The sequence below is a fragment of the Poeciliopsis prolifica genome, unplaced genomic scaffold (genome assembly GCF_027474105.1).
Source record: "Poeciliopsis prolifica strain line A6 unplaced genomic scaffold, Auburn_PproV2 SCAFFOLD008, whole genome shotgun sequence".
Taxonomy (NCBI): domain Eukaryota; kingdom Metazoa; phylum Chordata; class Actinopteri; order Cyprinodontiformes; family Poeciliidae; genus Poeciliopsis; species Poeciliopsis prolifica.
This window is the reverse complement of record NW_026562383.1, coordinates 8,002,011-8,029,964: the sequence shown is the minus strand read 5'-3', so window position 1 is coordinate 8,029,964 and position 27,954 is coordinate 8,002,011. Positions and strand designations below refer to the sequence as shown.

Genomic DNA, 27,954 nt, shown 5'->3' with positions numbered 1-27,954 from the left:
AGGTTCACACTAGACCTGAGCTGAACTGGCGACGCTGTAAACGTGCCGCAAACAAAAGGGCATCCTCACAGATCGAGGAAGCATTTCCGGGCAACATACGTGTCTGAAAATGTTTCATTCATTAAGCAGTCTCTCACTCTGGCCGACCCTCATCGGGGGAATACATCCTCCATGACGGCTGAAGGTCAAGCAGCACATTTCCGAGAGTGCACAAGTCATTTCCTCCACATTTTAATGACTAAATCAGTCAGAAACCATGTGGAAAGCTTGCATCGTAATGGATAGAGGGGAATTCAGAAAACACAACTACAGGCTTTTATTAAAAAAAAAAAAAAAAAAACACAATCCATTAAAATGACATGTTTAGAGTTTAGAATGTTTTATTATAGTTTATTGTGATAGCATTTTCATTTTTTCTTTTTTTTAGGTTTTATTTTTTCCAAAGAACAAACACAGCAAATAACTTTGAGGGGAAGGAGGAAGAAGAGCAAAGACCAAGAGAGAGAGAGAGAGAGAGAGAGAGAGGGAGAGAGAGAGAGGAGGACCACATACATAAGATAGATCAATCCATAGATAGATAAGTAGTGGGTAGATAGATACATCAGGTTTGGCTTGATCCTCCTCCTGTGACCACTGTGGGTTCACACGTACACTCACGCGCGCACACTACATGTCGGTTTACAAAGGATAATCAGCATCAGAATAAGATTAATAACCATTTGAATATACCAAGGAATTTCAAAAAAATAAACTAATATTAGAGAGGAGCACACTGCCAAGGAAAACGGACTCACTCGCACTGATGTCAAACCCAAAAGTTACACGGTTAGCTTGGAAAGACAAAAAACAAAAAAACAAAACAAAAAAAAAAAACTAACTACACAGCTTGGTTAGATAGACAGGAAAATATGTATACTTCATCGACGCATGCATACATATACCGTATGCAGCCTGTGTACATGTGTGCGCACTTGGAGGGGATGAGAAAGGAAAGATTTGTTTCAAATGCCCCAATTCATACACAAAAAAAAAAAAATCAAATTAAATTAAACCAGGCCTCTTTCTAGATCAATCTCCCTACGCCCAGCGCCAGCTAACTCGTTAGTGGTGAAATGCCTAACTGCAGATAAAGGGTCGCTCACTTTTGAAGCTGTCCAGGTCTCTCTGGGGGGGTTGGGGGGGGATAAGGTGGAGGAGGTGTCGACGTTAAGGCAGACAGCTGATTTCAGGTCAGACTACGGAGGGGCAGAAGAGATATCTTGCACCAGCCCACTTCAGTATTGATAAAACACAGGTAAACACAATATTTTGGCATTAAAAGTAGGTACTGCACAGTCTGTGAAAGAAAAAAAAAGTGCGAGAACGTAAAAAGGGGGGCAATGGAGCGACGACGAGTGACCGTACAAGCAGAAAACGGGGCTGATTACATTTTCCATTTTGAAGCAGGGAAAAAAATAATAAAAATCCTAAACAGAATATTGCAGCAGTCATCGATCAAGCTCTAAACAGCACATGTCACACATCTGGCAGCTAATTCAGGGTGGAGATCTTAGCTCGCTTATGAGGGAGATGTTCTTGACATTTTCAGACCGAGTCAAAGTCCCCCCACGAGGGACTCAGAATACCTTTGCTCGGTCCTGTTAGCAGCCTGTTATCATTCATACTTGTCATTTAAAAAGAAAGGGCACTTCCAACCCTAACGCACCAGGGCGGCTGAGCTCCTTTGGGTTTAAATGAGAATAGTTCGAAATGGTAAAAAGCTGTTTTGAAGGCCCTGAGCAGCGTCTTTCCACGATCCTGGCTAAGACTTTTAACTAGACCACAACAACATGCCACGCTTCATCTGCAACAGCCAACACAGCTACAGAAACCTAAAGAGCCATATATACACAGAAATGCGCCCGATAAATACATATATATATATATAAAAAAAAAGTCAATTTATTTTTCCATTTGTTTTTCTTTTTTGTCTCAACTTCATAATGACATCCATCGCTCGACAACCCTCTACGTTTTTTTTTTTTTCTTAAACTTTCCCGCTCGACTTTTCTGCTGTTCCCAAAAGGATCGATGTTCACACTCAACAGTTTGGTCTTTTATTCTCTACCCAGGCGTTTCAAAACACTTTTTCAACAACTTTTTTTTTTCTTTAGTGTTTATGAAATACAAAAAAAAAAAAAACACCATGTGTGAGCTGACAAAGAGGACTCAAAGACTGCAGGACTACAAAGTAACATGACAAAGATAATGAGGGGAAAGCATGGACAAAAATGACATGATTTGCATCTTTCTTTTTCTCCTTTTTTTTTATACAAATAATACAGAGCGACTTGAACGCCTCCCACACATCACAAACGAACATCCTGGGATGTTTGTGCTCTCCCTATACTCACAGGCACAGCATGAAATCTGACTCAGCATGCAGAAACATGTCCTGCCATCATGTCTTGCTTTTAAAAATGCGTAAGGTTGTGTGTATAGACACAACATGGTGCCTGTTTTTTTTCTTTCTTTTCTTCTTCCTGACAGCTCAGTTCTAACAAAGTCAGCTCACCGCAGCCAATGGCAGCTCTTCATCACTTTCAGTTCCTGCAACATACCAACATCCATGTGAATCGAGAGGAAATTTATGAATTAAATGGCTGCCTTAGGTTTGTATTTTTACTCGAATGCTTAAAATTGTACAATCAAAATAAAGTAGAAAACGTCTGAAATAAACGTGTAAATCTGCAGGTGAAGCTGACTCTGTCCTCACACAAGGACGCTTAAGACACTCAGGATGCACAGATGGATGGATGAAGCGGTAGAGAGAGAGAGAAGTTAAACTGTTAGTGGGCCTGGACAGTTCTGTAGAAACGCGACGGAGGGTTGGAGAGGGCGAGGAGGAGGAGGAGGAGGAGGAAGAAGAAGGGTTGGAGGAAGCGGTGTGTTGTGGGACTTCAGCAGCAGCCGCCTCCGGGATGTTGGCCTCCCTGGCTATTGGACAGTGCGGGGTTGGTGGTGGGATGCTGGGGTCCGATCTTAATACCGTTAGCCTGTGTGGAGAGAGAAACATAAAAAATGTAAACTTGCGTAAACAGTTCCTTGATAAAATAAGGAAGTAAGAAATATCTGTGACGGAGAAGACACTTTCTCAATCTGAATAGAGGTTGAACTTCGATGAGCAAAAAAAAAAAAAGTAATTCAACAAAATAAATATGCTTTAAACTTTCTTGTAAGCTTATTAAGCCGTTTCCCTTCCACCAGAGCTCAAGTCTTCTTGATGTTTTCTTCGAGCGAATGGAGCTTCTGTATTCAGCTCCATTCGTGTTTGACTTTGACCAGATTCCCTTTCCCAGCTGAAGGAAACGATACCTACATAACATTTCACACCGACCGCTGCATTGCCTCTCTTTGCCTGTATTTTTTTTAAGACAATACAGGATGTGAAACCAACAATTAGAAATGTAGCGGTTTATATGAATGGACTGGCTCTAAATAGTAAAGCCTCTGAGCGTCAAATAATCTGGACAAGTTTTCATCAGCTGCAGCTTGGGTGAAAAGGGAAGATTGGCAACTTTTAGGCCAAGCACGCATCAAATTCAACCTTTTCTCACTGATTCACTGAGGTGTGGTAATTTATGGTTGATGGGATTCAAGTGTTTGGAAAATGGTGCAGAATCAGATTCAGTCACCCACATTTATTTATTCAAAAACACAACCATACAGCACATTAAGTCTCAAACAATGAATTGGATGAATCAATTATTGAAATAATCGTCAACTAATTCAGTAATCGACTCATACGTGAAAAAGCTCATTTGGTGGAAAAAGAGAAACCAGTAGTCAAGCCAAAACTGTAGAAAATATATACATATAAAACTATGCAAGGGGTGTAGTTTTAGCCAGGTAGTGAAAGAATGACATTGCATAGCAGTATTTAAGCAATAAAATTTGTATTTTCTTTTTAATTAGAAAAGGAATTGAATTGTTTATTTGCATTTTCTAATGCATTTCTAATATCGCATAAAAAAGGCTCAAGCCGTTAATTGAAAAATTTATAGAATGTGCCTTTTTTTATTTATCCGATTAATCAATTACTAAAATAACTGTAAGTCTTACAAGGCACAAAGAGTTACGTTAAGTTAAATAGTTCCAGAAACACTAGATCTCAAATAAAGTTTAGTCTTATTTGGGCAGAAGCTCCCATTGCATGTACTCTCTACCATTTCATAACTTCACTGACAACTTAGGAAGGAAAAAAAAAAAGAAGAAGCAATCTCACAATGCGCTAACCATGACGAAGGAATATGCTAATTGAAAGCACAGACATAAATGTGCAATCGCATTCACCAACTTAAAATCGAAAGACGTTTGAATAGCCGCTTGATACGGCTTTCAAGGTGAGATTAACGGCACACGGCGCCTGCGGGGCTTTCTATTAGATCACATCATAGAGGGAGCAACAGGTGCTGCTGCGCCGCACAAAGGCAGAGGAAACACCAGCAGCAGCACTCAAGGACAACAGGATGAGAAAGGACAGCACAAATAAAAGAGGAGTAACTGAGAAGGAGGCAGGCAGGTGGGTGGTAGGGAGACACTTTCATCTCTCTGAGCTGTAGTGCTCACTTTCCCTCTGCGTTTCATCAGCTCTCTCTCTCTCCCTTCCTTTCTCTCTCTCCCCGTGTGGCTGCAGCCTCGCTCGCTCTCTCCGTCTGTATATATTTATCTCTCCCGCCCAGTGCAACTCTCCTCCTACACTCGGTAGCAGCAGTGCCTCTGGGAAACACTGTATGCCTTTAAATCACATTTATTGAGCTAAGGCCATGTGTGTGTTTTCTCGTAGCGGCTGCCAACATTTCTGGTGGGGCTTCCCTTTCTCTCTCTCGGAGCTCAGTCAGCTGATGTGGTTTGGCCGGCCGGCCGGCCTCCGTCTGACTGTTACTAATAACGAAAACACAGAGTGGCTCGGCCCGGCGCTCTCTGCCCAACACCTGCATTCGCTGGCTGAGGGGCCGAATACGGTCCGAGACACATGTGGAAGCAGTCAATAGATTCACACGGGTCTATTTATTACCAACAATAGCTAGCACGTGTTAGCTGTAGCAGGGCGGAGGGCCAACAGACAGTAGGGTTGAGAGCTGTAAAATGGGTGTACCACAAGGTTCCAATTTGGGGCCATTGATGTTACATTTATCAACGATCTGCCTAAATAATGTAGACGTTCATGATTTACGGTGTCACCTGCATAGATTTGTAAAGACTCGATCAAAGCTTGATTAGGAAGAGATCATAGATTTAGATTAATTCAGCTCCAGTAGCGAAAATAATGAATAGATTCCAGACAATTTTCGGCAGCTGAATCCCTATTCTGGCAATTTCTTTAGTAAAAAATAAAATGAAGAATTAAAGAAAAAAAAAGGCTCTTTCAGAACATTGTTTGACCAGCCCTTAATTATCCTCACTATAAGAACCCCAGATAAAGTTTAAACTCAGATATAAAGTCAATCAGGAATCAAAAGAGTAGAGAATGTGGCCTTCTCTCCAATTTTAAGTGATTGCATAATTTTGTGTAAAAATAAATAAAACAGACATTGAAAATTATTCCGTAATTTTTTTTAGACACAGGAACCGGGTTTTAAGTTCTCTCTCTACAATTAATTCTGTATTTACATTCTGGGTCCATATGTGCACGAGTGCCATCACGACTTATGTAATCAGATAACATGGGGACAGAAACTCAACTGTGTACTTAACAGGTTGCAGAGATTGCCATCTTGATGACTAATTAGCAAACTGAGAGTGTAACCACTTATGAGAGTATTTTAATAAATCATGCAGTGATTCAAAAAGGACTGAAGGGAGCATCCTCTCCTTTTTTATGAATACCTGACAACAATCAGAAAAGATTTAAGGTCACGGTAATGAAAGAAGTGGTGCGACGGGAGTCAGTCGTCTACTCTTTGCTGAAGGGGTGTGCAAAAGCAGAGACAGTACAGGCAGCCTGCAACAATGCTTTACAGTGATGTATCATGAGGGGGAAAGGCCGGGTCTATACATTAGCGCTTTTAGGAAGTTGTTGTAGAAACAGCTGCAGATGTTCTGCTTTTAGCGTCAACATCTACAAAAGGCTGTAAGCAGACATCTTTAATGGCTGAAAACAACAATGGGTAACGCATAACGATGGCCATTCTTTCAGGCCCAGGCTGAAAGAATGGAAAGAATGAAGAAGTGGGGAGATTAGGCTTAGGAGCAAAGCACAGCACCACATATCTAAATATATATAAATGTTCCTGAACAACTGCTTTCTCACAGTCAAAAGGCGAATTTAAAAAACTGCGCTCTCAGTTGAGGTGAGGGTGGATTGTCTATATGACCTCCTTTCTGATCAAGGGGTCCTGCCGTCGTCAGCACTTTCGTTCCATAGCGGGGCATTAATTATTGGCTGTAAGCAGATGCAAGTCGGACATATATTGCACACCCTTAATTTGTCCAACTCGCAGTTCGCTCTCGGTCCGACCATCTTCATGTGGAAGTAATCGGATTAACATTTCAGCTCAATGACTGGCTGCACAACTAAACTTTTCTGCTTCCTTTGCCGTTCCATAGATAGAAATTTGGCTGACAGTGACTGGGCTGACAGGCAGCTTACAGGCTGACTGGCTGAGTGAGTGTTTGTTTTCTTGCTGAATGACCGAGACCTTGTGGGACGTGAGGAATTTATGAGCTGGCAATATGCCAAGAGAGCGAAAGAGAGAGAGAGAGGGAGAGACTAAGGAGTGAAGAGTGGAAGTGGAAAATGGAGCAGAGGAAAGGAGGAACACAGGGAGTTTTGCTTGGCTGGAGTCAAAGGAAGGAGAGGGTTTTCTTCCCCCCCTTTCCACCTCTTTTTTTTTTTTTTGAGGCTAGAGGGAGCGTGGCAAACCACACACACAGCTGGAAATCCACGCTCAAGAGAAAAAGGGAACAGAACAAAGACTGGAAAAGAGAGGAAGAAAGGCCCTGAAAAAAAGAGGACAAGAACCCAGAAGCTTAAAAAAAAAAAGAAAGAAAGAAAAACAGAGGGGTTTTAGTGTGCTTTACCTCGTTGTTGATATCAAACACGCCCTCCTGGATCTTCTCATAGATCTCCTTGGCTGTGTTGATGAAAGCCTGAGACGGAGACAGGAAGCGAGACAGATGAAGCGGAGAGATTTGATTCATATTTGTGCGCAGAAATAAGCCCGCACAGCTCTCTGGGAATTTTCTTTTTAAACATGGTTGCCTTACAAAATTATTTGGTGGGCGTTCCAGTAGCGAGCAAGGGTGTTAATATCACCACTTTTGACTTCTGATTTCTGCCAGGCTTCCAATTGCCTTGTTAGAAATCTCCTTATTGACTCACAAAATCGTTTCTTTATATACCACCCTTTTACAACGGAATGTATAAACTGCTTTGCTGAACATTTCATCCGGGTGTGGCAACTGTCTGTAAAGTAATGCAGACTTCCTGGTTAGCTGCTGAACATTCACGAGCTATGCATGTGGAAAAACACACCCTGCAGACAATAATAAACCCCAACCGCCGTTGTGAGAGCACATGCATGTGTTGATGTTTGTGCGTGTGCTGAGCCTTTTCATTTGCACTCATCAGATAACAGAAAACTTTTCGTAAGGTCACAAAATGACTGACATTGTTTTCCCCAATGCACTTATTCAAAAAAGAGACAAACCAATCCTGCTTAGTATGCAGTGAAACAACAAATGGTTGTGCTAACTTAGCAAGAAGACCGAAGGTAAGTAGAAACAGATGCTGGTCATTTCGTATTTCCGCCGTTTTGTAGCCGTCTAACTCTGGTCAATTCGCACCAAAGTTTTTCCAGGTAAACAGCCCCAGTCACCGGACATTTCCTACTGATTCTGCCTCAATCTGTGTTTCCCTTGGAGATGTGCTGTTCCCAATTATACAATTGAAATTTTAAAACTAACATTTAATTGGTTGATAGCCCGCCGTAAAAAAGAACATTTAGTTTTACGAATCCGATAAGTGGGGCGTCACTCTGAGGTTTTTGTTTGAGCAGGGGTCATAATCCATCGTGTGTCATAATCACAAATGCAGTTAAAAAAACAATTACAATTTAGAATCACAAATCTAGAAAATAAAAAAAATATAAAGGTTTAAAAACATGGAAACAGAAGAATTAGCAAAGGAGGCAAATTAATCTGGAGTCATAAAAACACCAACAACTACTGCAATTCCATCTAGTTTGCTTAATTAGTTCCCATTATTGAAATAGGCTAATTTGTCCTTAATGTGGATGCAAGTCTTTTACAAGGCATGCTAGAAAAAAAATCTTGTGGAGCAAGAACACTACATTGAAAACAAAAACCAAACCAACTTTAAAGTCAGCAAAACCAAGCAGATCATCAAGGAATTATTTTACTTCACCATCTTTGAAAGTCTTTTGGTGGCTCTGAGCATGAAGACATGTGTTGTCATGTCTATAAAGTATGTCTATAGCTTTATATGTGCCACCATTTTCCATAGTGTGGGTGTATTGGGACGAAAGGTTTTATCGTCTTTTCGGCGTCTGGAAGGATAATGGTACTTTTTCCTAAGACTTCAGTCTTAGGAAAAAGACTGATGTCTCCTGTTTTTACTTTCCATACCTAACCATGACAACCTGTGCCTCCATGTGGCCAAATGATTAGCCCATTTATTCATAACGCAGGTTGGACTGCTGTCAGCTACAGCCACGTCAAGCACACAGCATGCAGAGGTGAGTAAGTCTTCATGACTACAGACAGAAAATATGAATAGTATGGCAGGAGATTACATAATGCTAGTATTAATATTAGTAATAATAATTACCAGTTGAGGCAATTTCATAGCAGTGGTAGATGTGTGCGGCTTACATGCAGAGTTGTCAAGGAATAATTTTACATGTCCCACAAGTATGTAGCAGTGAACAGATTTGCTTTGGAGATATTTACAAAACAATACAAGTCTTTCATATGTCAAATAGACCTGGACTGTAAAAAGTGTTCTCACAGGAGACACAATTCTGCTAATCAGAAGATGGGGACTTTTTAAACACTTGTCTGTTTTGTCTTATGCTTATAAAGGATGTTTGTTAAGATTTTGCCAGCAGACGTCAATTCAGTTTTAAAGTATAGCGTCTCTTAACAGATACTATACATGCGTCGCCAACGTTCTTAGAAGTTTAGGTATTATGAAGGAGGATCTTGTTAGAAAATACAGAGACGTTTGTGTAGATCAGGAGTAAAAATTGAGCATGGATTAGCACAGAATCCATCTTTCTTCTCCACACACGCACACACACACACACAGTTGCAAACAACTCAGAGGATCAAAGTTGATTCAATAAAGTGGAATTAAAGATCCCAGAGCGACTGCCCTATGACTACAGGTATCGATGCTTCTGTCTCCAGGGGAAGTATCTTATGAGTTACGATTGGAGGATTTCAACTGGAGAGCAATAACTGGGATAAACTATATGAGCGACTTCAGCTGTGATCCCACACTATGAGGCTTGCAGACTGTTTCACTGAGCACATATGTAACATGCAAAAACTGCGCTGAGACACGAAAAATGTGTTCTGAACTCCTCTCTGGCACCTGTCAAAAATAGACTGAGCCCAAGGGTGCTCTCTACTCTATGATGTCCTGCTCCCTCCTGCACTCCTTCCTTCCTTCCTCACATCACTACACCTCTTGTTCCTTCATATCTCTCTACTGTGGAATGATGACGAGGTGAGACGAGGGTTAAACTAAGGACTGACAAGAAAATGCTCTACAGAAGAAATAACGGGAAAGCACAGGAGAAGAGAGAAATGAAGAGCAAGAGGGGAAGTGGGCAGTGGTTGGTGAGAGGATCTTTATGAAGGATTTAGGAGATGAGACGATGAAAGCATGCTCGCAGGATCTCTCCGTCTGTCTCTAAAGACCATCCCATCAACCCCAGTGTCCACCCACAGACCCTGACGACAAACTCTGCACACTGATTGGCTGCTGGATGTCGCTGAGGAAAGGTGGGGTGGAAATTATGAATATGTATGAACTTTAACTGGTTGATATACTGCTGGAAAATAGGAGGAGAGATGATGGGGGAAGGAAAGAAGGAGGAAGGAATGAATGGAAGAGGGCAGGAAGACATAAATGAGGAAAGGACGGAAGCTGCGCCAGAGGAAGGGAGGAGACGGGAGAGGGGGGATGGCAAAAAAAGAAAAAAGAAGAAAAAAAAGAAAGAGCGATGATGAGTGGGAAGGGGGAGGTGAAGTAGGAGAGGTAAAGAGCAAATGATGGACGTCGAGGGATGAGAAGGGATGGAGCGAGGAGAGATGAAGGGAAGGGAGGAGAGGCATCAGGAGGATTCAGAGGACACTAATGAGACAAATTAATCATACCACACACACATACACCCCTCCCCCCAAATCTTAACCCCAGAAGAACGCAGCTCAACAGTGTTGAGGATGTGAGCGTTTGTATGATATAGACTGGTCAAGAGAAGGTTGGAGAGGGACGAGGGGAAAAAAAATCTATGTAAAAACACAGAGAAAGTGTGTGTGTGTTCCTCTGGGTGGCATGCTGTGCTGTGTAGGATGGGATTAGTTATGTGACTGGATAAGTGAGAAGGGGGTCCCAGAGGAGCAGGCCTCACATTCACTGCAACAACACCAGGGGTGTGTCTGTATGCAGGGCGGAGCCGTGCATTCAGCGTGCTAACTGCAGTTTGAGACGTTAACGCGATCCGTGCAGGGTTAGGCTCCATCACTGTCACCCACCCTGCTGCAGCTCTAAAACATGGACTTTGACTAAATGTGCAACGATCAAATGACAGCTCAACTCTAAAAAGGTCAGAGCATTAAATTCAATGAATCATTGCCTCTAAAACTAATTTTCATCACATTTATTTGAGGCAGAGATGCACCAAGTAGTCAGCCAGAGATATAATCTGCCGATTTCACCTTGATCAGTGGTTGGGAGATCGAAATCCCCCCCGCTCCTCCCCCCCCGTTTATTAAACACAAGAAAACTAATAACGACTTCTATTTCTATTTTGTCTATAATTTAGTCAAAATAATGTACTCTGGTACACCTTACAATATAATACAGATTGGAGAAAGAATAAGGTCATGTGGTATGCTTTAATGCATAAATAGGGATAAATTGTCACCAAAATCCAAATTGGAATCTGAAAAATAAAGTATCTGAGTCCATAATCAAACCATGTATCTTCAAATGCATTTGACGAGCTATTATTTACACCAAACTGTTTTTATAGTTCAGTGGAGAGAAGATGTTTTCATCCAGATGGTTAAAGGAGCATCTAGGGATTTCAGATTTGCCTTATTTCTGTGACCTGGTTGTATGTTTACATATGAGAAGCACAACCACAGTCAAAACAGCCTACTTCCGGGACCCTGCTACTTTTTTCAGATATGGTCTCAAACATCCTGTTAAGCAACTTAAAATGAGAATATAAGCCAAAACTAAAACAGTGGGTAATTTGATTTGATTAGATGTCTCAGAAAAACATAACCTTTTATGTGCTAATACCCAGCAGTTAATGTCTCGCCAACAATTTTCCATCCCCAGCCAAAAGAACCACAAGAGGGTTTGATGACTGTCTGATTTAAAATATATATATAAAAAAATCTGAGCCATTTTTATAGATTCACTCCAAGTCTTCAGAGAAACCCTTCAATAAATGCTCTCTGCTGCAGACAAGCAGAGCTCTAATTCCAGCTACAGATGTCAACAGGCAGCACCAACAACTGTGAAAGAACAGATAATGGCTGTGAAATTGTGGTGTGGCCTGAGATTTATTTGTCTGCAGGGAAAAGGGCTGTTTGGCATTAGCGTTGACCTGTATGGAGCGGCGTATATTTCACGATGACAGGTGGTGTTTAAAGCCGTTCCGAACTCAGGTTCAGGTAAGCTGGTAACCTTAATCCAGTCATTACAGCAGCCATCATCAATTGCTAGTGAGCGTGTGTAATTACCTCCTCTACATTAGAGGCAGTCTTGGCTGAGGTCTCCATAAATATGAGGCCGTGTTCTCTGGCAAAAGCTTCACCTTCCTCTTTTTTCACCTCTCTCCTCGACTCAAGATCGCTGAAAAAGAAAAACAAAACAATGAATTTAGGTAAAATCATCCTGAAATAACTAAAAACAATGTAGCTATATTTAGCTCTAAAATTTCTACAATGAATAAATTACTCATTCGCCTAGAAGTTCTCAAAATGTTGTCACGCTGTTACCCTATGTTTTTGTTGTATGAATACAAATCTTAAAGGTGTGGAGTGCATTTGTATTTGTCTGCTCTAAGAAAAATCTGGACATTTCTTTACAATGAAATGGTGCTGATAAATGCTCCCAGACTTTTGATTTAAAACAACTTTCTTACAGTTTTTTGCTTTGCTTTTAGCTGACTGATATCACTATGTAAGTTTAATGATGAAATATATTTTCAACTCTATATTTCATGCTCTATATTTTCAACATAGAGCATCATGAAACCTCCAGAAAAGTCAGCAACTGTCTTCATTACCAGCTTACGTCTCGAGCAAAAGTGAAATTTCACATTCAAATTTGCCTGGCAGCTCTCTTGATTTAACTTCACCACACATGGTGTCAAATTACAAATACTTGAGTACAGAGAGAGAAACATATAGCAAAAATACAATTGAATGCCAAACCTCAGAGTTTGTTTTAAGACATTAAACCTTTTTACTGTGCACATTTTAGTCTGGACACACCTGTAAAGAGGAGAGTACCAAAAGAATACAAAGCCATTCCTCTTCACAATAGAATATTTTCAAGTGTTGGTGATTGCTGCCACATGTTGTTGATGGTCCAGCCTTAAGTAGGCCAGTATGTACGCTTCACTGTGGAAGACAGGAATTACTCTACCTCTTGTTGCCAATAAGCATGATGACCATATTGGAGTTGGAATGTTGGCGGGCGTCCTCTAACCAGGTCGTCAAGTGGTTGAAGGTGTCCCTTCTGTTGAGCAAGAACAGATTTTTCGTTTTTCTTACCGCACTGTAAAACTGTAAACATAACAGACAAATAATCTGCTGTTATATATGCACACATTCAGACAGACCCCAATTTAAGAAGTGACAGATATTACTTTCTCTTGAAAACTGTTAGGTGGTGTATCACTTCCTCTTTCATTGCTTGAAATATTTAAGAGAGAAAAAAAGGCTCATCTTGTCGTCTTCTGATGGCTTCGATAGAAACATTTAAACTGTCTTCTTGACATCGAGTTCCCCTTAGAAACTGCTGCTTTGATGTTCTTGATACCAGGCATATGCAAACAGTTATGGAGGAAGTTTATTGCATTAGACCATTATTGCATTGCACCAGAACGTGCATCAGCAGTTGTTCCTTCCTATTCGAAGGCTTTCACATGTTCTGCACGGTGCAAACAAAAAACAGGAAATTAAAGACAAGAGCTTGATGTGTCGCGACGATTATACAAGCATCACTTGAACGTTAAACACTCTTTGAAAAATTCCTAAGAATGTGGATTTACCAGGGGATTCAGAGAACCAACCTGTTCTGGTGGCGTTAGACTGAACTGTAGATTGTCACGCAATGTTCCTCAGGGCTGCATTCTTTACCTTTTCCTTATCATAAATAGGATGTCCAGGGGCCACAGTTTTAACGAGTTAAATTATATTATTTTCTCCTTTTACTTTGCCTATGATATTTAGCTACACGAGTCTATAAAAAAAAAAAACCCTGCTTATATGTTTTGGATTGAGCTGGATTAAATTTAGACTGACCCGAACTAGACCCGTATGTCTTGTGAAATGGCTTAAGATGGCATTTGTCAGGTTCAACATAAAAAAACAAAAATAATTTAATTAAACTAAATAGAGATTGTATCCAGTAAATAAAGTCCGGGTTGGCTTTTAAAGGAACCATTAATATTCCAAAGGAAAGGTAGAAAAAGGAGTAAAATCCTGTTTATTTATATTGAAAAAACATTTCCATCAAATGATTTGAACAATAAATGAACAACCGGCAATGCAGCCATCAATTTTGTGTTCTCCATTATTAAAAAAGGCACAATTTTTACCAGCTTTAATCATATGTTTTTCACTTCAAGTCCAAAACAGGTTTATCTCAAACCAAGGGCAAAATCCCACGTTGCCAACAGGATAAAGCGGCAGCAAAAACAACAGGCGAGGATCATAACATTGCTCAACAGAAAGTCGTATGACTCATTTCATGCATTTAGATAAGGTGCAGTAGATGTTCACTAAACATAAAGTTGAGCAGTAGCAGCCAGTTCAGACATGTTTGCAATAGCAGCAGGGTGGAAAGAACTCGATGGTATAACAAATTGAGTACAAGTAGAAGGCTGTACAAGAAAAAAAAAAAAAAAGATTTCAGGGAGGAAGAAAGGTGTCTGTGTTGCCACGCTTGCAGTCAAGTTTTTTTTTTCACTACTGAGATACAGACTCGTGTAAGCTTATCTGAACATGCAAATTATTCCTTTTCTGTGCATCACTAAAAAGGCTATTATTTAAAGCTGACTTTCAGTATATAGGTCTTGTGCTGAGAGATAGAAGAACAAGCCTTTTCAGTGTTTCTGAATGCATCCTAATTGTGCATGATTGGCTGGGTTACCTTGTGATGTCATAGACTAGCAGTGCTCCGGCTGCCCCTCTGTAGTAAGACCTGGTGATGGACCGGAACGACTCCTGACCGGCCTGCACACACATACGAACATGTTAGCTAAACAGATAGAAAATGAAACATGAACCGCAGAAAATATCCACATCTGCTGATGCTCAGCTTTGTTGTCTGGGCTGAAAATGCGTCTGATTAATCACATTTCACTTAATAGCCAAATTCGTTTGGGACTCCCTGCGTAAAGTCCAGCTCCAGGTTTTCAGGCACAGAGGAAGACAGAGCGGAGCCTGTAACGGGATACAATGGAGATCTGTCTTTCACTCTCCATACACCCGTCACAGAGTCTCTCTGCGAGCATGCAGAACCTTCCAGTTTCTCAATTTATGCTAAACAAAGAAGGTCACATAGCATAGGCTGCAGCGCAGAAGAGTTTCGGATCAGACGTGTAGCCATCATGTCATTCTTGACAGCCCATCCTGCTCAGAGTCACCTTGTACTTTCACTTCCTCTTTCGTTATTCCCCTCTCATTGTTTCACCTTTCCTTTGTCTTCCTGCAATCTCTCATCTTTTCTATGAATCTTCCCTCTTTCCATCCCTCTTGTCACTATCCAGCATTCTTACTAGCTATCCACCCTGCCCCCCATTCCAAAGTCTATTCATTCTTTGGCTCCGTTCAGTTGTACATTAACAATGTTGTCTGTGTTCGTCCGGGCCACAGAGGAAAACAAAACCGCACTCTATCCCAGCAGCTGCGAGTCCTGCTCTGCTCTGACCTGCTCTGCTCTGACCTCATCTGAAAAGCCAGACAGACACACAGGCAGCAACACCAAGTCAATGAATCATTCAGCAAGTCAGAGCACCAGGCAGCTAGTTTTGTCTCCCACAAACACAGGGAGGTTGAGGGGGGGAGGGATTTAGAGTCGGTCACCTAACCAGCCAGCAAGAAAGCGATGAAAATACTCGGCTTTCGAGCAAAATGTCAAAGTAGCTGGTTGATGAAGAGCCGATAAGTTATTCAGAGGGCAGTTGACCAGCCTGTGATGCCATTAGTGAATAAATGATAAATAAAAGTGTAAGAGAGGGAACACTGTGTGTCTGCCATCTGGCCAACAGGCCTTTGTGCAGAAACACACACACTTATTCATATGGCAAGTGCAGCCCACACAATGATCCAAATGGCTTCTGTGTTTGCATTCTGGTGACGGTGTATGATTGCAGAAGGCGAGCCTGGCCGGGTTTCAGTTCGGCCTTCACTGCTGCGTACCTGGACGGCCAGGTGAACAGTAGTCGTTGTCCAGCGAGAACCAAACATGCAGGACTGAGACACCAGAGGAGCTGGGACAGATACATCGCAGGCCTTTTCGCTCTGGTCCTGTCACTGTTGATTTTTTTTTTTTTTAATGGAGTTCTAACTCCACCTACTGGTCGACCGTTTTACTGCACTTTCTTTTTAAGACACTTTTCTTTGTGCTCTTTATGATACACTGCCCCTTCATGGCTTGGTTCAGAACAGCTCAGGAAGACATTAACCCATTAGCTCCCTCACAGTTAACATTTTCCCATGAATGGGCCAGGGGGTGACAACTAAAAGGGAAAACCTGCAAATCAACGCAGTCCTTAGCTCACACCGTTATCCTAAAGAGTAAAATTAATATTCGATCGGTGTTTTAAATCAGAACTATCAGACCCTACTTCCTCTTATGTGAAAACATCAAATTAAAAAGTTGTTGTTTTTTTTTGCTAAAAGCCTTACAATGTGTTAGCATGTTATGGCTTAACACCATATTGTGAATGTTATTTCTCTTTTAACTTGTAAATCTCGGGGAAAGCAGTTTGAGTCCAATACAGTAACAAATACACTGGCAGGACTTTGTCATATTTGAAAGTCGCCAACCAAAGTTCTGCGGCTTTAAACTGGATTCAGGACCAACAACAAAACAGGAAGCGAAAAACACCAGCATTATACATTATATATTCAACCAGAAACATTAAAGCAACATTTTCTGAGGTCAGGGTGACTTGAATCTACTAAATTCCAAACAGGTCACTGCAACATGTGTGGAAAGAGGGTCCAAAGCTAATGAGTTTCAAAAGCAGTGAGGTGTTTAAACTGAAGTCAGATGAAGCCCAGAGATGTAAGACGCCATTTAAAATTGCTTTGAAATTGTATTTTCTATCGTATGTCTGCAGTTGATTCGGGCTTCAAGGTAGAGCTAAACCTTCAGTAGATTATAAACATTTCAGTAGAGTTCAGCAAAGCTTCTCCATTTGGCCCTTTGTTGCGCTCAGTCTCTTTCTATAAAGAAATATGCTGAAGGTGGAAATGTTGGCAGTCTGCTGGAAATTGCAGAATCAAACTAAAGAACACATCACTACAGAGCTTTTCATAATGCTAGCTATGATAACTGCTATTTATGACCCTGGAGGAAGATACAAAAAATGATTTACAAAGACACTCATAGCTTCAAAGCCAGACAGTCATCTAGAACTATACTACATATAATTCTTTACTTTTCAAAAATTATAAAATATATATCTATAAATAGAAGCCTGATGGAAGACGTTACTATCATATTTAACACCTAATTTAAGAGATTTTTAAAGCAGCCTTGCAGCTTACTATTATATCTGCATGCAGGCTGCCGAAGAGCAGCCTGTACGTGAAGCATAAAGGCTGCACAAGAGGAAATGGAATGGATTATTTACCGTATCCCAGATTTGCAATTTGATCTGTTTGCCATCTATAGTGATCATCCTTGCGCCGAACTCCACACCTAAACGGATAAAAACACAGAGGAATGAGAACTGAGCACGCTTTGGTAAAGACTTGTTTAAAACCTTCTGATTGATTGATCAGCTGCTTGCATTTATAAATTATTTTAAAAGTTTATACATGATCAACACAGAAAGACTAAAAAGAGAGCTCATGCATCATATGGAACAAATGGAAAAGAAAAGACAGAAAACAAAAAAATTCTGACACAAACAACTATAAAAATGTTTTTTTCTGCATGTAGTTAAGCAGAACTCTTGCTGTTCAAGCACATATAACTGACATCTAAATATTTTTCTTCAGATGCCAGATTAAGTAACACCTCTTTGATCAGAATGGTTCGAACTGCTTTTATTCAAACGTTGTCCTTTTAATGCCACACCCAATTCATGCTAAATCAATAAATAAATACTGGGACCGACTCAACTCCGGACTGATCACACAAAAATCTATTTGCGTAGCAGGGGCAGACTCTTTATGAAAAAATGAGCCGTGGTTTATGAAAAAACGTGAGGTGGCTTATGTCAAAGGTGTGGTGCTTCTGATATGCACAATGCGAAGCACGCTTTTGAAGGCATATATAACTGAGATGAGCAATGAGTTGACAACAAATAGGTTTCACCAACAATTTTTCAAACAGAAATGCATGCAGATGTTTTCAAAATAGGAAATTCTCTAAAGGCTATTTGCTTAATAACATAGGTAAAAAAAAAAAAAATCAAGTATGTTGTTGGAGTTTTAAACTGAAATAAATGTAATATTCAAAATTATGTTTGGGGTGTTAGAATGTCAAATGCAAATATTAAATTTGAAAAGATTTTGCAAGTTTTACAGCGTGAAGGATAAATAATATTTTTTCAGTGTAGTACAAAATGTTATTTCTGGCAAAGTGCTTGAGTTTGTGTGTGTAATCAGTGTTCAATATTTCATCACAAAACTTAAATGAATACACTCATGTCTTTTCTTACCAATGGTGAGGTCGTGAACCGGCTGAAACCGCTTGTCTGTGAACTGTAGTAATAGACATGACTTTCCCACACCTACCAAAAGAAAAAGGGGGAAAGACATGCATCAAAAGAAAGCATTTCAACAAGACTGAGCACATCAGGGTTGGTGGGTGGCTTAAATATAGGCTTCCAAATAAAACCCATGCGTGTGTAGCATGTGAAAAAAGTTCAGATGAACTCAGCAGGGAGGTTATGCAGCTCCCTGCTACTGTTAACTGTAAGTTGAGTTACCAGATGGCCACTTCCTACAGGTGAGACCACTGGTATTTTTCCTGGTTGAAAGGGCACTAATGAATCTGCAGCGATTAACACCTTGGCACTCATGATTTCAGCTCCGAATGTTGCTTAAATCTTTTAATGACAGAGTAAAAAGAAAACTATCAATAAATACCAGGTCATTTATTCAGTATGGTAAACTGCAGCGTTGCAGATGTGAAACAGAAGTTGCAAACTGAGGCCTTTGAACACATTCTGGTACTGGTCAGTAGCTTTCACTTGTTTTTTTCATTGACAAACAAATAACAGGTAGTTACTCTTAAGACATTTCCATACACACAACACCTTGACAGCTGATATGCTGTGTGTAAGTTTAAAAGTTGATTTATTTCATCTTTTCAACCCAAGTTTTCATAAAATATTGTTATGTTTTGGTCAATATAACCATTCATAAAACATCAAGTTCACACAGTATTAATGCTGACAGTCATTGACTCCTTGCGGGTAAGAAAATAAACTGATTGCTCAACAGGTTGGTTGAGAGTGGTGTAGACCAGCATTTAAATAGTAGAAAATTAAGTGGAAGGACAAAAATGAAGAGGAGGAGGAAAAAAATGTACACAGGCAAAACAGATAATGAGAGACTTGAGAGTGAACCAAATTCCAAGTTCAGAAGGTGGACTTCGGTGTACTGAACTGAACTGACCCACTTTTGTTCTCACTTTTCTCACCACCGGTACTTGCATCACCATTTTCCCACCACTTTTCCCAAGGCATATAAATCTTAGACACGATTTTTATCATGAATGGGCTCAAAAGAATAATAAAGCCAATTAAACTGTGCAATTATACAATCAGCATACAGAGACTCGCTACACAATTCCTCATATTCAAAATATCAGCATCCAAGAAAAGATTTACGAATGCTATATCACATGTACTCGTTTTGGGTTGAAAAGATACCAAAAGAAGTTGTGGATGAAGTGCTAATGAGATTGAAAAAGAAACACACACAAGAAGGCGACAAAGCAACATGATGCACCTCCTCTGTGGTTTCCAAGGACCAGGCAGCGGCGTTGCTAGGCAGGGACAGGGTGATGACAACAATAACGGACAGAAAGGTCTAAATGAGGAGGCTTTGGTAAAAGTATAATAATCATACCATCATCAGCTCTATTATCTGGGAGGTCTGTGGCTATTTGCACTCTCTTCTAGTAATTCTAGAATTATGGCAACAGAGAACTTTATTCTGAATTGTGCAATGTCTTACCATGTAGTCTCCATCCACAATGCTTATCAAACTACCCCAACATCATTCAACTTTCCCTTTCTGGCCAGGCAGCAACAACTTTGATGCCTATGCTACAGAAAGTGAGAGCAAACTGTCTGCAGCAGCCTGCAATCAAAGCCTGTCGGGCTACAATGGTGAAAGTGGCCACAATCATAGTAACAATTAGTGGGGAACTAGGTAATGTTGCTATAAAAGCACCTTCATCCGGTACCAAGCTGTGGTAATGACGCCTCATCACAGCTTACCATGAAAATACTTTTAATTGTACCCACACAAACAAGAAAAATCGGAGAAAATACAGACAGACAGGAGGGAGCACTTTGGAAATTATATACTGGATCTTTACTGTAGTTTTCTGAAGGAGGTTAAGCTGTAATAGTTGCACCAATAGTTGTAATAGTTGTACTATTACAACTGGACATGTAGGAGGTATGTCAGGAGCAGACGAGGGAGGATTTAACACACCTAATTAAAAACGACTAGACATGGCCTGGTATCACGGTAAGCAGAGATTTTTTTTTTTTTAAAGTTAAAGTTTTAAAACTGCCAGAATGTTCTTGTGGTTTTCAGGAAACATGTCCACAAAATGTCAGGAGAACACTTAAAGCACGTCGGTCCACCAAAACAGCTGGGAAATCGTAGCTAACAACTTCAAAAGCAAGACTTGTTCAAATCTGAGGATAAATAAAAGATCAATAGAAAGGACTGAGTTTGAAATAACTCTTAGCGATTCATGGGGAAATAATCTGCTGCATGCGGGTAATTTTGAAAACGAGCCTGTTATTTTCTGATCCAGTATTTCATTATTGTAGAAGAACTGACATCTGATCTGATTTTTTTCCTGAAGAGAATCTGAGACTTTGGTTTAAGTCTCCATCAACCTATGATAAAATATCACATAGCATGTATGTGGCAAAGTGAAGTAAACCGCAAATTCATTCTTCACTCAAGGACAGCGCTCATAAGATGTTCCAGTTTCTGAAACAGACTGTAACTGTAGTCATAGCAACTAGTTCTTTATGACCAATATCCTTACAAGCTGTCCAAATGCATAGAGTAAAAATTTAGACAAGACCGCTTTGTTTGTGGGGTGGGTATCCACAAACTGATACGTTTATAATGACACGTTTATAACTTAAATAAAAGATGCTCCATTTAGAAGAAATTACAATACAGACACTAGAGTTTTCAGTTTAAATAAAATGCTTCCAGCAGGTGTAACATTTCAGTGCCATCCAATATGAATGTTAATTAGTGTTAAATACAAAGTACAGCAGTGGCTGACTGATGTCGTACACAAAAGAAAATGAAAGATTAATGGGAGTATTATTTGGGGGTATTTCAGATAAACTAATTGAGCTGCAGTCTGACAACAGCAGGAGGAATTTTAAATTAATTTGGTCCCATTTGCAGAACCCACCATATTTGATGAGGCCCCAAAGCTTGACAGGTAAAATCAGTAAACTTTGGTTTCCTATTAAGTGAAAAGGTGCATCAAAAGCGAATGCATTTGGCTGGATGTGTCAGTTTTCAACCGACCTATGCGTCGCTGCTGCTCTGCTAAGTAACCTGAAGCTTAGCAAGGTCAGCAGACTGCATCCCAATCCCTGCTGAGAAGTCCACCATGGCGTCAGTCCATATAACCCGCTCTCACGTTTGAGCATGAGCCAAAGACGCCCTTCAATACGTTTGAAACATCTTTTCTGAATACAAAACAACTCGGGAGATTCCCGGGGTCTGATTCTAGTTTTAACGAGGGATTTATTCTCGACTGTCGTATTCTCAGATTGAATTATTCTAAATTCCTCCTGATTTACAGGCTGGCCCGTTAGAGACCGCAGTGCAAGTCAAATCACATGACAGCTGTGAACCACAGGGATGACTCAGTTAAAATTCCACTTCTTGACAGTGAGCTACTTCCCTTTGGAAAATGACATCTTGCTAAACGGAGATTAAAAATAGTCCTGAACAACATTCAAAGTCACATAGGAGTGTTTCCCCTTCTTAGATGTATCTCCTTCCAGTTTGTGCATTATTCAGTTTAGCTGATATTTTCGTATGAAAACAGTTTCAGCAAACGATTGCCTGTAAGTAGTTCTGCACATTCTAAGAAAGTAGAGTTATATTATAAAAAGCTCATCTCTTCCACATGTACAGTCAGGCTCAAAATCATTAAGATTTAATGTCATCTTATTTCACAAACACATTTTAAATGGCACGATTAGAATCCCGAATTGAATTTGATGAGGAATCTGTGAAGAAAGGCAAACATTAGGGTGATGGTAAGGAGAGTTTCCATTGCAAAAGATCTGGAGGTCATAACCAGAAATAAATCCAGAGGAAACCTGCAAAACAAAACGGTGAGGATGTACTGACTATCAAAAGTTCTTAATGAGTGGTGGAGATGGTGGGGAATTCAAATTTAAAACATACAATGGTAGAAATTGAAGTGTTGTTGGAGACGCATGAAAAAAATCCTTGTGATCAGACGCCAGAGAAAGCGTGGGACTCCGAGTTTTCTCTGCATAGAATAATGTAGCACCGTCCCTCCCCCGCCTGTTGCTGCCCAAAGAAGCTGTTTTATTTTCCATTTATTAACCAGCAAGACAAATTCAGTTTTTTTGGGGGAGGGGTGGGGGGTGAAGGGGTATTTTTTGGTTGCGTAAAAACCCTGACAGTCAAGATGTGGAAACTGAAGGATCTATAATTGTTACTGAGGTAAGGATCTATATGCCAATAACCTCTCTGGAAAGCCTGGCCTGAAAACGCGCAGCCATCCCACTTGGAACGGAATGCCTGTTTTTCCTCTATAAGAGCTCAATCTATAATTATTTACTTCTGGACGTCCTCGTCGCTGCCTTATGTAACAGAGCAAAGTCTCTCGGCCACGCTGGATAGAGGCCTAACTTGTGTGTGATACACAATAAACTGTATTTCTCGTCATGTAGCTTGTTTGATGTTGTATACAAAACAAGAACGGCGAGGAGAAAAACTGTGCTATAAGTAAGGTTGCTAAATGCCTATATGCACCACAAATCCAGGGCAAAATGATGCTCCTTCCTGGCAGTGCTGATTAACAGATTTTACTTTTCAGAAAAGGTCGGAGGAAGTTGCTTCCTGTATTTAAAAAAAAAGAGGACTGACTGGCAGTGAGTCTTGTACTTCTCCTAACGACGGCTGCATATCAGAAATAACTAGATGAGCGAACTGGTGGAATTTGCTCCGTATTTCTAACTGATCCTGTTGGACAACATATGACACACAGTCTGTCTCACTGATGGGATGGGGCCGGTTAAGGTGAGACTGTAGCCTGAGGGACGCCGAAGGAGTGACTGGAGACTTTAGTGACTTTCTGTATTTCAGTGATCATTTAAATTTAGCACATAAAGTGATGTTTTCCCATCAACTCCTGAAAAGAGATCACAGACAGAAACGCACATCTCTAATCTCTGTGGAGATGACGGGTAAAACAGGGAGTGTTAAGATGTGAACCTTAACTCATTTATAAACTGGCAAGACAAATATCACGCACGTTCTTTTAATATATAAATATTACGATGTAAAACTAACTGCTACAGCCGAGTATGTTTCTAGAGAAATCAAAATATTCAAGTTAAGAGATTTTTATTTAGTCATTGCGGGTAAATACATCTCACCTTGTTGGTATTAGTAAATAAATTTCATTTATACTAAATGGCTGAAAATAAAAACAGCTCTATTGATAAATCAAATGTTCAAAACAAAAAAATAAAAGCCAGACTGTTGCTGCCCATTAGTAAACTCTATTTTTAAGCCGCGTGACTATTGATTCCTTTATTCCCATTTACTATAATCAGGCACAGATAGCTTTGTCTGTTTGGAAATTCCGTTTTATTGTCGTTTTTAAGAATACACGGAGCAAGCCATTTGACAACTGGCACATGTATTAAACAGTCATGTGCAAATTTACAAGAAGGGCAGATATTTAAACTATTTAATCAGACAACATTAGTGTGTCATATTTGTATCACTGCATAAAGAGCAAGATTTCAAAGAGCTTAACATTCAAAGAATTTAGAACTATACCTATTGTGGATTTCTACACTTCTGAAGTCTGTGTGTCAAAATCAAGATAAAAGTGTTATTTGCAACTCTACAAATCAATTAGGTATCAATCAATGTAGAGGTGATTAGGTATCAACTCTACATTCCTCAATCAACTCAACATTGTCAACAACAAAAAGAATGCTTTTTGTTGTTTTTCTTTTCTTTGAAATGCAGCTCATATCATCAGTTTTTGCTTTAGTTTTGTCTGTTAATATCATAACATTTTTATACCAGGGCTACCGTACTGCGAGAATCTCCTGTTAACCTATTTGGATATTCAGCATTTCGTGTTGGGATAGATTTTTTTTTTTGTAATAATTATTTACAATTTAAACCAATAAAACATCACATGCGGGAAGCACCAAACTATTATTATCAGACAGCTCTGACTATCTCAATCACAGAAAACTATAATGGGCAGTTAGCTGGTTAAAAATGTCCACTTGGCTCTCAAGAAACCCTGTCAAAAAGAGTATGCTGAATACTAGAAACAGGAAAGCAAATGAATTGTTGGCTGTTTTTGCTCTTGTCATAAAAGAAAACCTTTTTCTGAAGATAAAACTAGTCAAGCTGGCAACAACTCCCTGAAGCTTTTATTACTAGAAATGACAAGAGCCAGCACGGCGTGATGCTGTTTTGCAATGATCTCCAAGTAAACACGGTGTCCATCACCAGCCATCTAACTGGATGGAATTACAGCGGGGCCCTTTACAGGTTTATAACTTATTTCAGTGTTGTTGACTTCTATTACTCTAAAATTGACGCTGAAGTGGAAAAAGTGCACGTAGAGCTGTAAAGTAAACCGTACTTTGAAGCTGCTATTTTCCCCAACACCGTTTCATCTTTAAGGCACTGCAACATTTAAAAATGCACTGGCGCAGCTAACCCAACAGCCCCCACCATTAGCAAACAGATGACAGGATTGTCTTCATAGTTACGGGGTAACCAATTAGGATGAAACACAACTTCAACACTCGCGGAAAAACACAACCGTCTTTTAAAGAGACATTACTGCTCAAGTCGAGAACAGTAATGTGATAAAAATAAAAAATAAACTAGAAGTGTCTCTACGCCATTTCAGTGGCTTTAGCTTTAGGCCTGCGTGTCAGTGCTAATTTTAACTGTTACCGGTGGCAAATGTAGAACGAAAATGTACACTACAACTTTTTTCTCGTCTGTTTTTAGGAGCAATATGATGGCAATTTGCTGTCGTGACAGCTGCTGCTGAACATTTACTAAAAGCTAAGCAGTTAGCGGGTATGCTAACACCCCCACCCTCGACGCAAACGGACAAAAGGCCAAACATCTGCCGGTGTAAACAACCACAACGGTGCAGTGGTGGTGGGGAAAGCGTGTGCTTACTTATCCGTCACTGTCAGTGTATTTCTGATACATTCTGGCACGTTAATAAGAAAGAATTAGAGCTGTCATCCCACCCCTTGGGTCTCAGCTTTTACCACGTCATTGGACTTTCCAACACTGCGGAAACACATCGCTAACTGGTAGCTAGGTGCTAACTGAGCGCTAACTGCAGCTTACCCGTGTCCCCGATGATGATGTATTTGAAGAGATACGCATACGCCATTGCCCCTAGTTGTGGCAGTCAGTTGTCTGAACCGTTACACCTTCGTGAAACCGAGCAAGAGCCGTGCGAAAAGAGAGGCTGATAGCTTGTTGGCCTGTTTTTTTTTCAGTATCGGCGCTCAGGAAGGAACAATAAACAGCCAGAGCCTCGGCTCAACGTCACACGGTCCGCCCTCGCCACGCTACAAAGTGATGTGTTCACGGTGTCCTCGGAAACGTCATGATGTGTTTCAATGCCTCGCACAAAGTCGACTTTCAAGAATCAGACAACGTTCAACGATCAATCTCTTCCTATTCTGCTTCAATACATACACCAGCAGTTTGAAGTTTGTAATGTTGTCTAAAGTGAACTTTAACTGTTGTTATAAAATAGTAGACAGATTTGTAAAACGGTTAAGCTTATTTGGCACCATTTACGGGTTGCTATGGTAACTAAATCAAGAGAAACTCGTTTTAATGCATTTTTTTCTCTCTCTAGGAAATGTTTTCTCTTAAACTTAATCCCAAAATGAAAACACAGTGAAATGTAAAAAATATAGGGAAAGGAAAGCAAAAGCGGGCCTTTTTAAATCTACAATTCAAAGTATTTGGAGGTCCTCAGCTTTTTCATACCCTTAGAGGAAAATGCAGCTAAAACTTTATTTTTGGAAAAAGGAAGAAAGAGGGAAATGAGAAACAGGAGAAATGTTTGTTCTTCAAACAAACTCGTTTGCAAAATATTCCAATTAATGATGAATACTGGATGCTCTTTGTATTTAAAAAAAAATACTGATTTACATCTAATTCCACTAGATGGCAGCATGGAGCAGCTGCGTCTTCATGATCCATGCTGAAATTTACAGCCCTTTTAAGAGCAAACCACCTAATAAACATAAAAAATAAGGTTGGATTTGTAACACATGTTAATTTGACCTTATTCTACTGCACTATACTTCTTTTAGGTTATTTCCCACATACAGATCAGGCTCAATCTACATTTTTCATACAATGAGCAGGAAAAAAAAGGTAATCGAACTGAAATTATTCAAAGTCTTTCTAAAAACGAATTTTAAAAAATACATATATTTTATGGAAAGTGGTAAAAGGTGTAGATAAATTCTCATTCCTTATAAAGCACTGTGTTGTATCAAAACATGTGGAGAATGAGGCAGGAAGGGGTGGCAGCTGGTCAGACGCTACAGGCCCTAATCAGACCAAAAGCTCCATGGTAACTCTTCTGCTGCCTACAAAATTCAATTAATTTCACATTGGATTGAATTTTTCCTGCTGAAGTAGAGCATCGCTCATCAGGGAATTCAGTCTTTTCTTAAAAAAAAAAAATCATTAAAACCCACTGATTAAATCCTTGACAACAGACATTGTCTGTCATGAGGACTTTTTTCCTTACAAAGGCATAGCATGTGCAAATATTACATGAAAAAGAACAGCAAGAAATCAAAATATCTATTTCACTTGAGTTTTTTTTTGTTTCGAAAACAAATCTGTTTTCTTATCTTATTTGTTTTTATCTTACTGTAGATTACATATAAATGCAGAATTAAGTCTTGAAAAGTAGTTTGAATTATTATTATTATTATTATTATTATTATTATTATTATTATTATTATTATTATTATTATTATTATTATTATTATTTTAATCAGAGCCATTTTCAAATCTGTAAAGTGCTGTCTATGGTTGACTTTCCATAAATTAATTGGGTAGCTTTTAGTTCTGATTTATTCATTTTTAAAGGGCTTTTAAGCCTGCGTTCTGTTAATGAGCCAGCAGGGGGAGACTTCTCCAGTTGTTTAGACGTCTCAAACATATATGCATTTTGCTTCACACTTCCTCTGTGTGGTAATGAACATTCATGTTACATAAAAAGAAGAAAAAAAACAAAACAATCTTCTTAGGCTTTTTTTTTTTTAGCTTGATGTTCAGTTTGCAAATCAATGTCATATTTTGGGCCTGATTTTTAATCTTATCATCATAGAAAGAAATTGCAGGTTAGGGTGATGGTGAGCCTCAATTACTTTAAGCTCTCAAGCTTTTCTTTTTCTTTTTTTTTTAAATATATGTAATACCCCTTTACATTGTTTTATCATTGTGGTTGAAAATGTTTATGTTGCACAGACACTTATCTTTCAAAATCAGAGACAATAAACAGTTTGTCACTCCGACCTTGTGACGTGTGTTAGATAACGCTGAGTAATTTGTGACTGAATGCTTATAGGAGCATACGAAGAGGAAGAGAAAGCTGCTAAAGAAACTGTTTTGGTTGGAGCTGTCAGAGCAGACAGGGTGGATTTGAAATCACAGGGGTTGTGACTGAGTGAAGCTTCGATTGTTCAGAGCAGTGCCCAGAGTGCCTGGGTGCAATGA

At 39.7% G+C, this 27,954-nt stretch overlaps 1 protein-coding gene across 1 annotated transcript; it reads right to left on the bottom strand.

Moving 5' to 3' along the window:
- Nucleotides 1-355: 355 nt before the first annotated feature.
- On the bottom strand, nucleotides 356-25,786 carry rab2a (RAB2A, member RAS oncogene family). The gene is made up of 8 exons (XM_055033221.1): nucleotides 25,546-25,786; nucleotides 18,375-18,446; nucleotides 17,340-17,407; nucleotides 14,627-14,709; nucleotides 12,896-12,988; nucleotides 11,986-12,097; nucleotides 7,063-7,131; nucleotides 356-3,035 (listed from the first exon to the last, which is right to left on the bottom strand). Exons 1-8 carry the CDS (start codon nucleotides 25,589-25,591, stop codon nucleotides 2,940-2,942), a joined length of 639 nt encoding a protein of 212 aa, XP_054889196.1. The 5' UTR covers nucleotides 25,592-25,786; the 3' UTR covers nucleotides 356-2,939.
- Nucleotides 25,787-27,954: the final 2,168 nt, after the last annotated feature.

What these genes read in the sequence shown, in the direction of transcription:
- rab2a (XM_055033221.1), bottom strand. Translation starts at nt 25,591, where the DNA reads ATGGCGTATGCGTATCTCTTCAAATACATCATCATCGGGGACACGG. An exon ending in ATGCTTATTGGCAACAAGAG is followed by an intron (nt 12,098 to 12,895) that starts GTAGAGTAATTC and finishes TTTCTTTTTCAG; the next exon opens with CGATCTTGAGTCGAGGAGAG. An exon ending in TGTTTGATATCAACAACGAG is followed by an intron (nt 3,036 to 7,062) that starts GTAAAGCACACT and finishes CTCTCCACACAG; the next exon opens with GCTAACGGTATTAAGATCGG.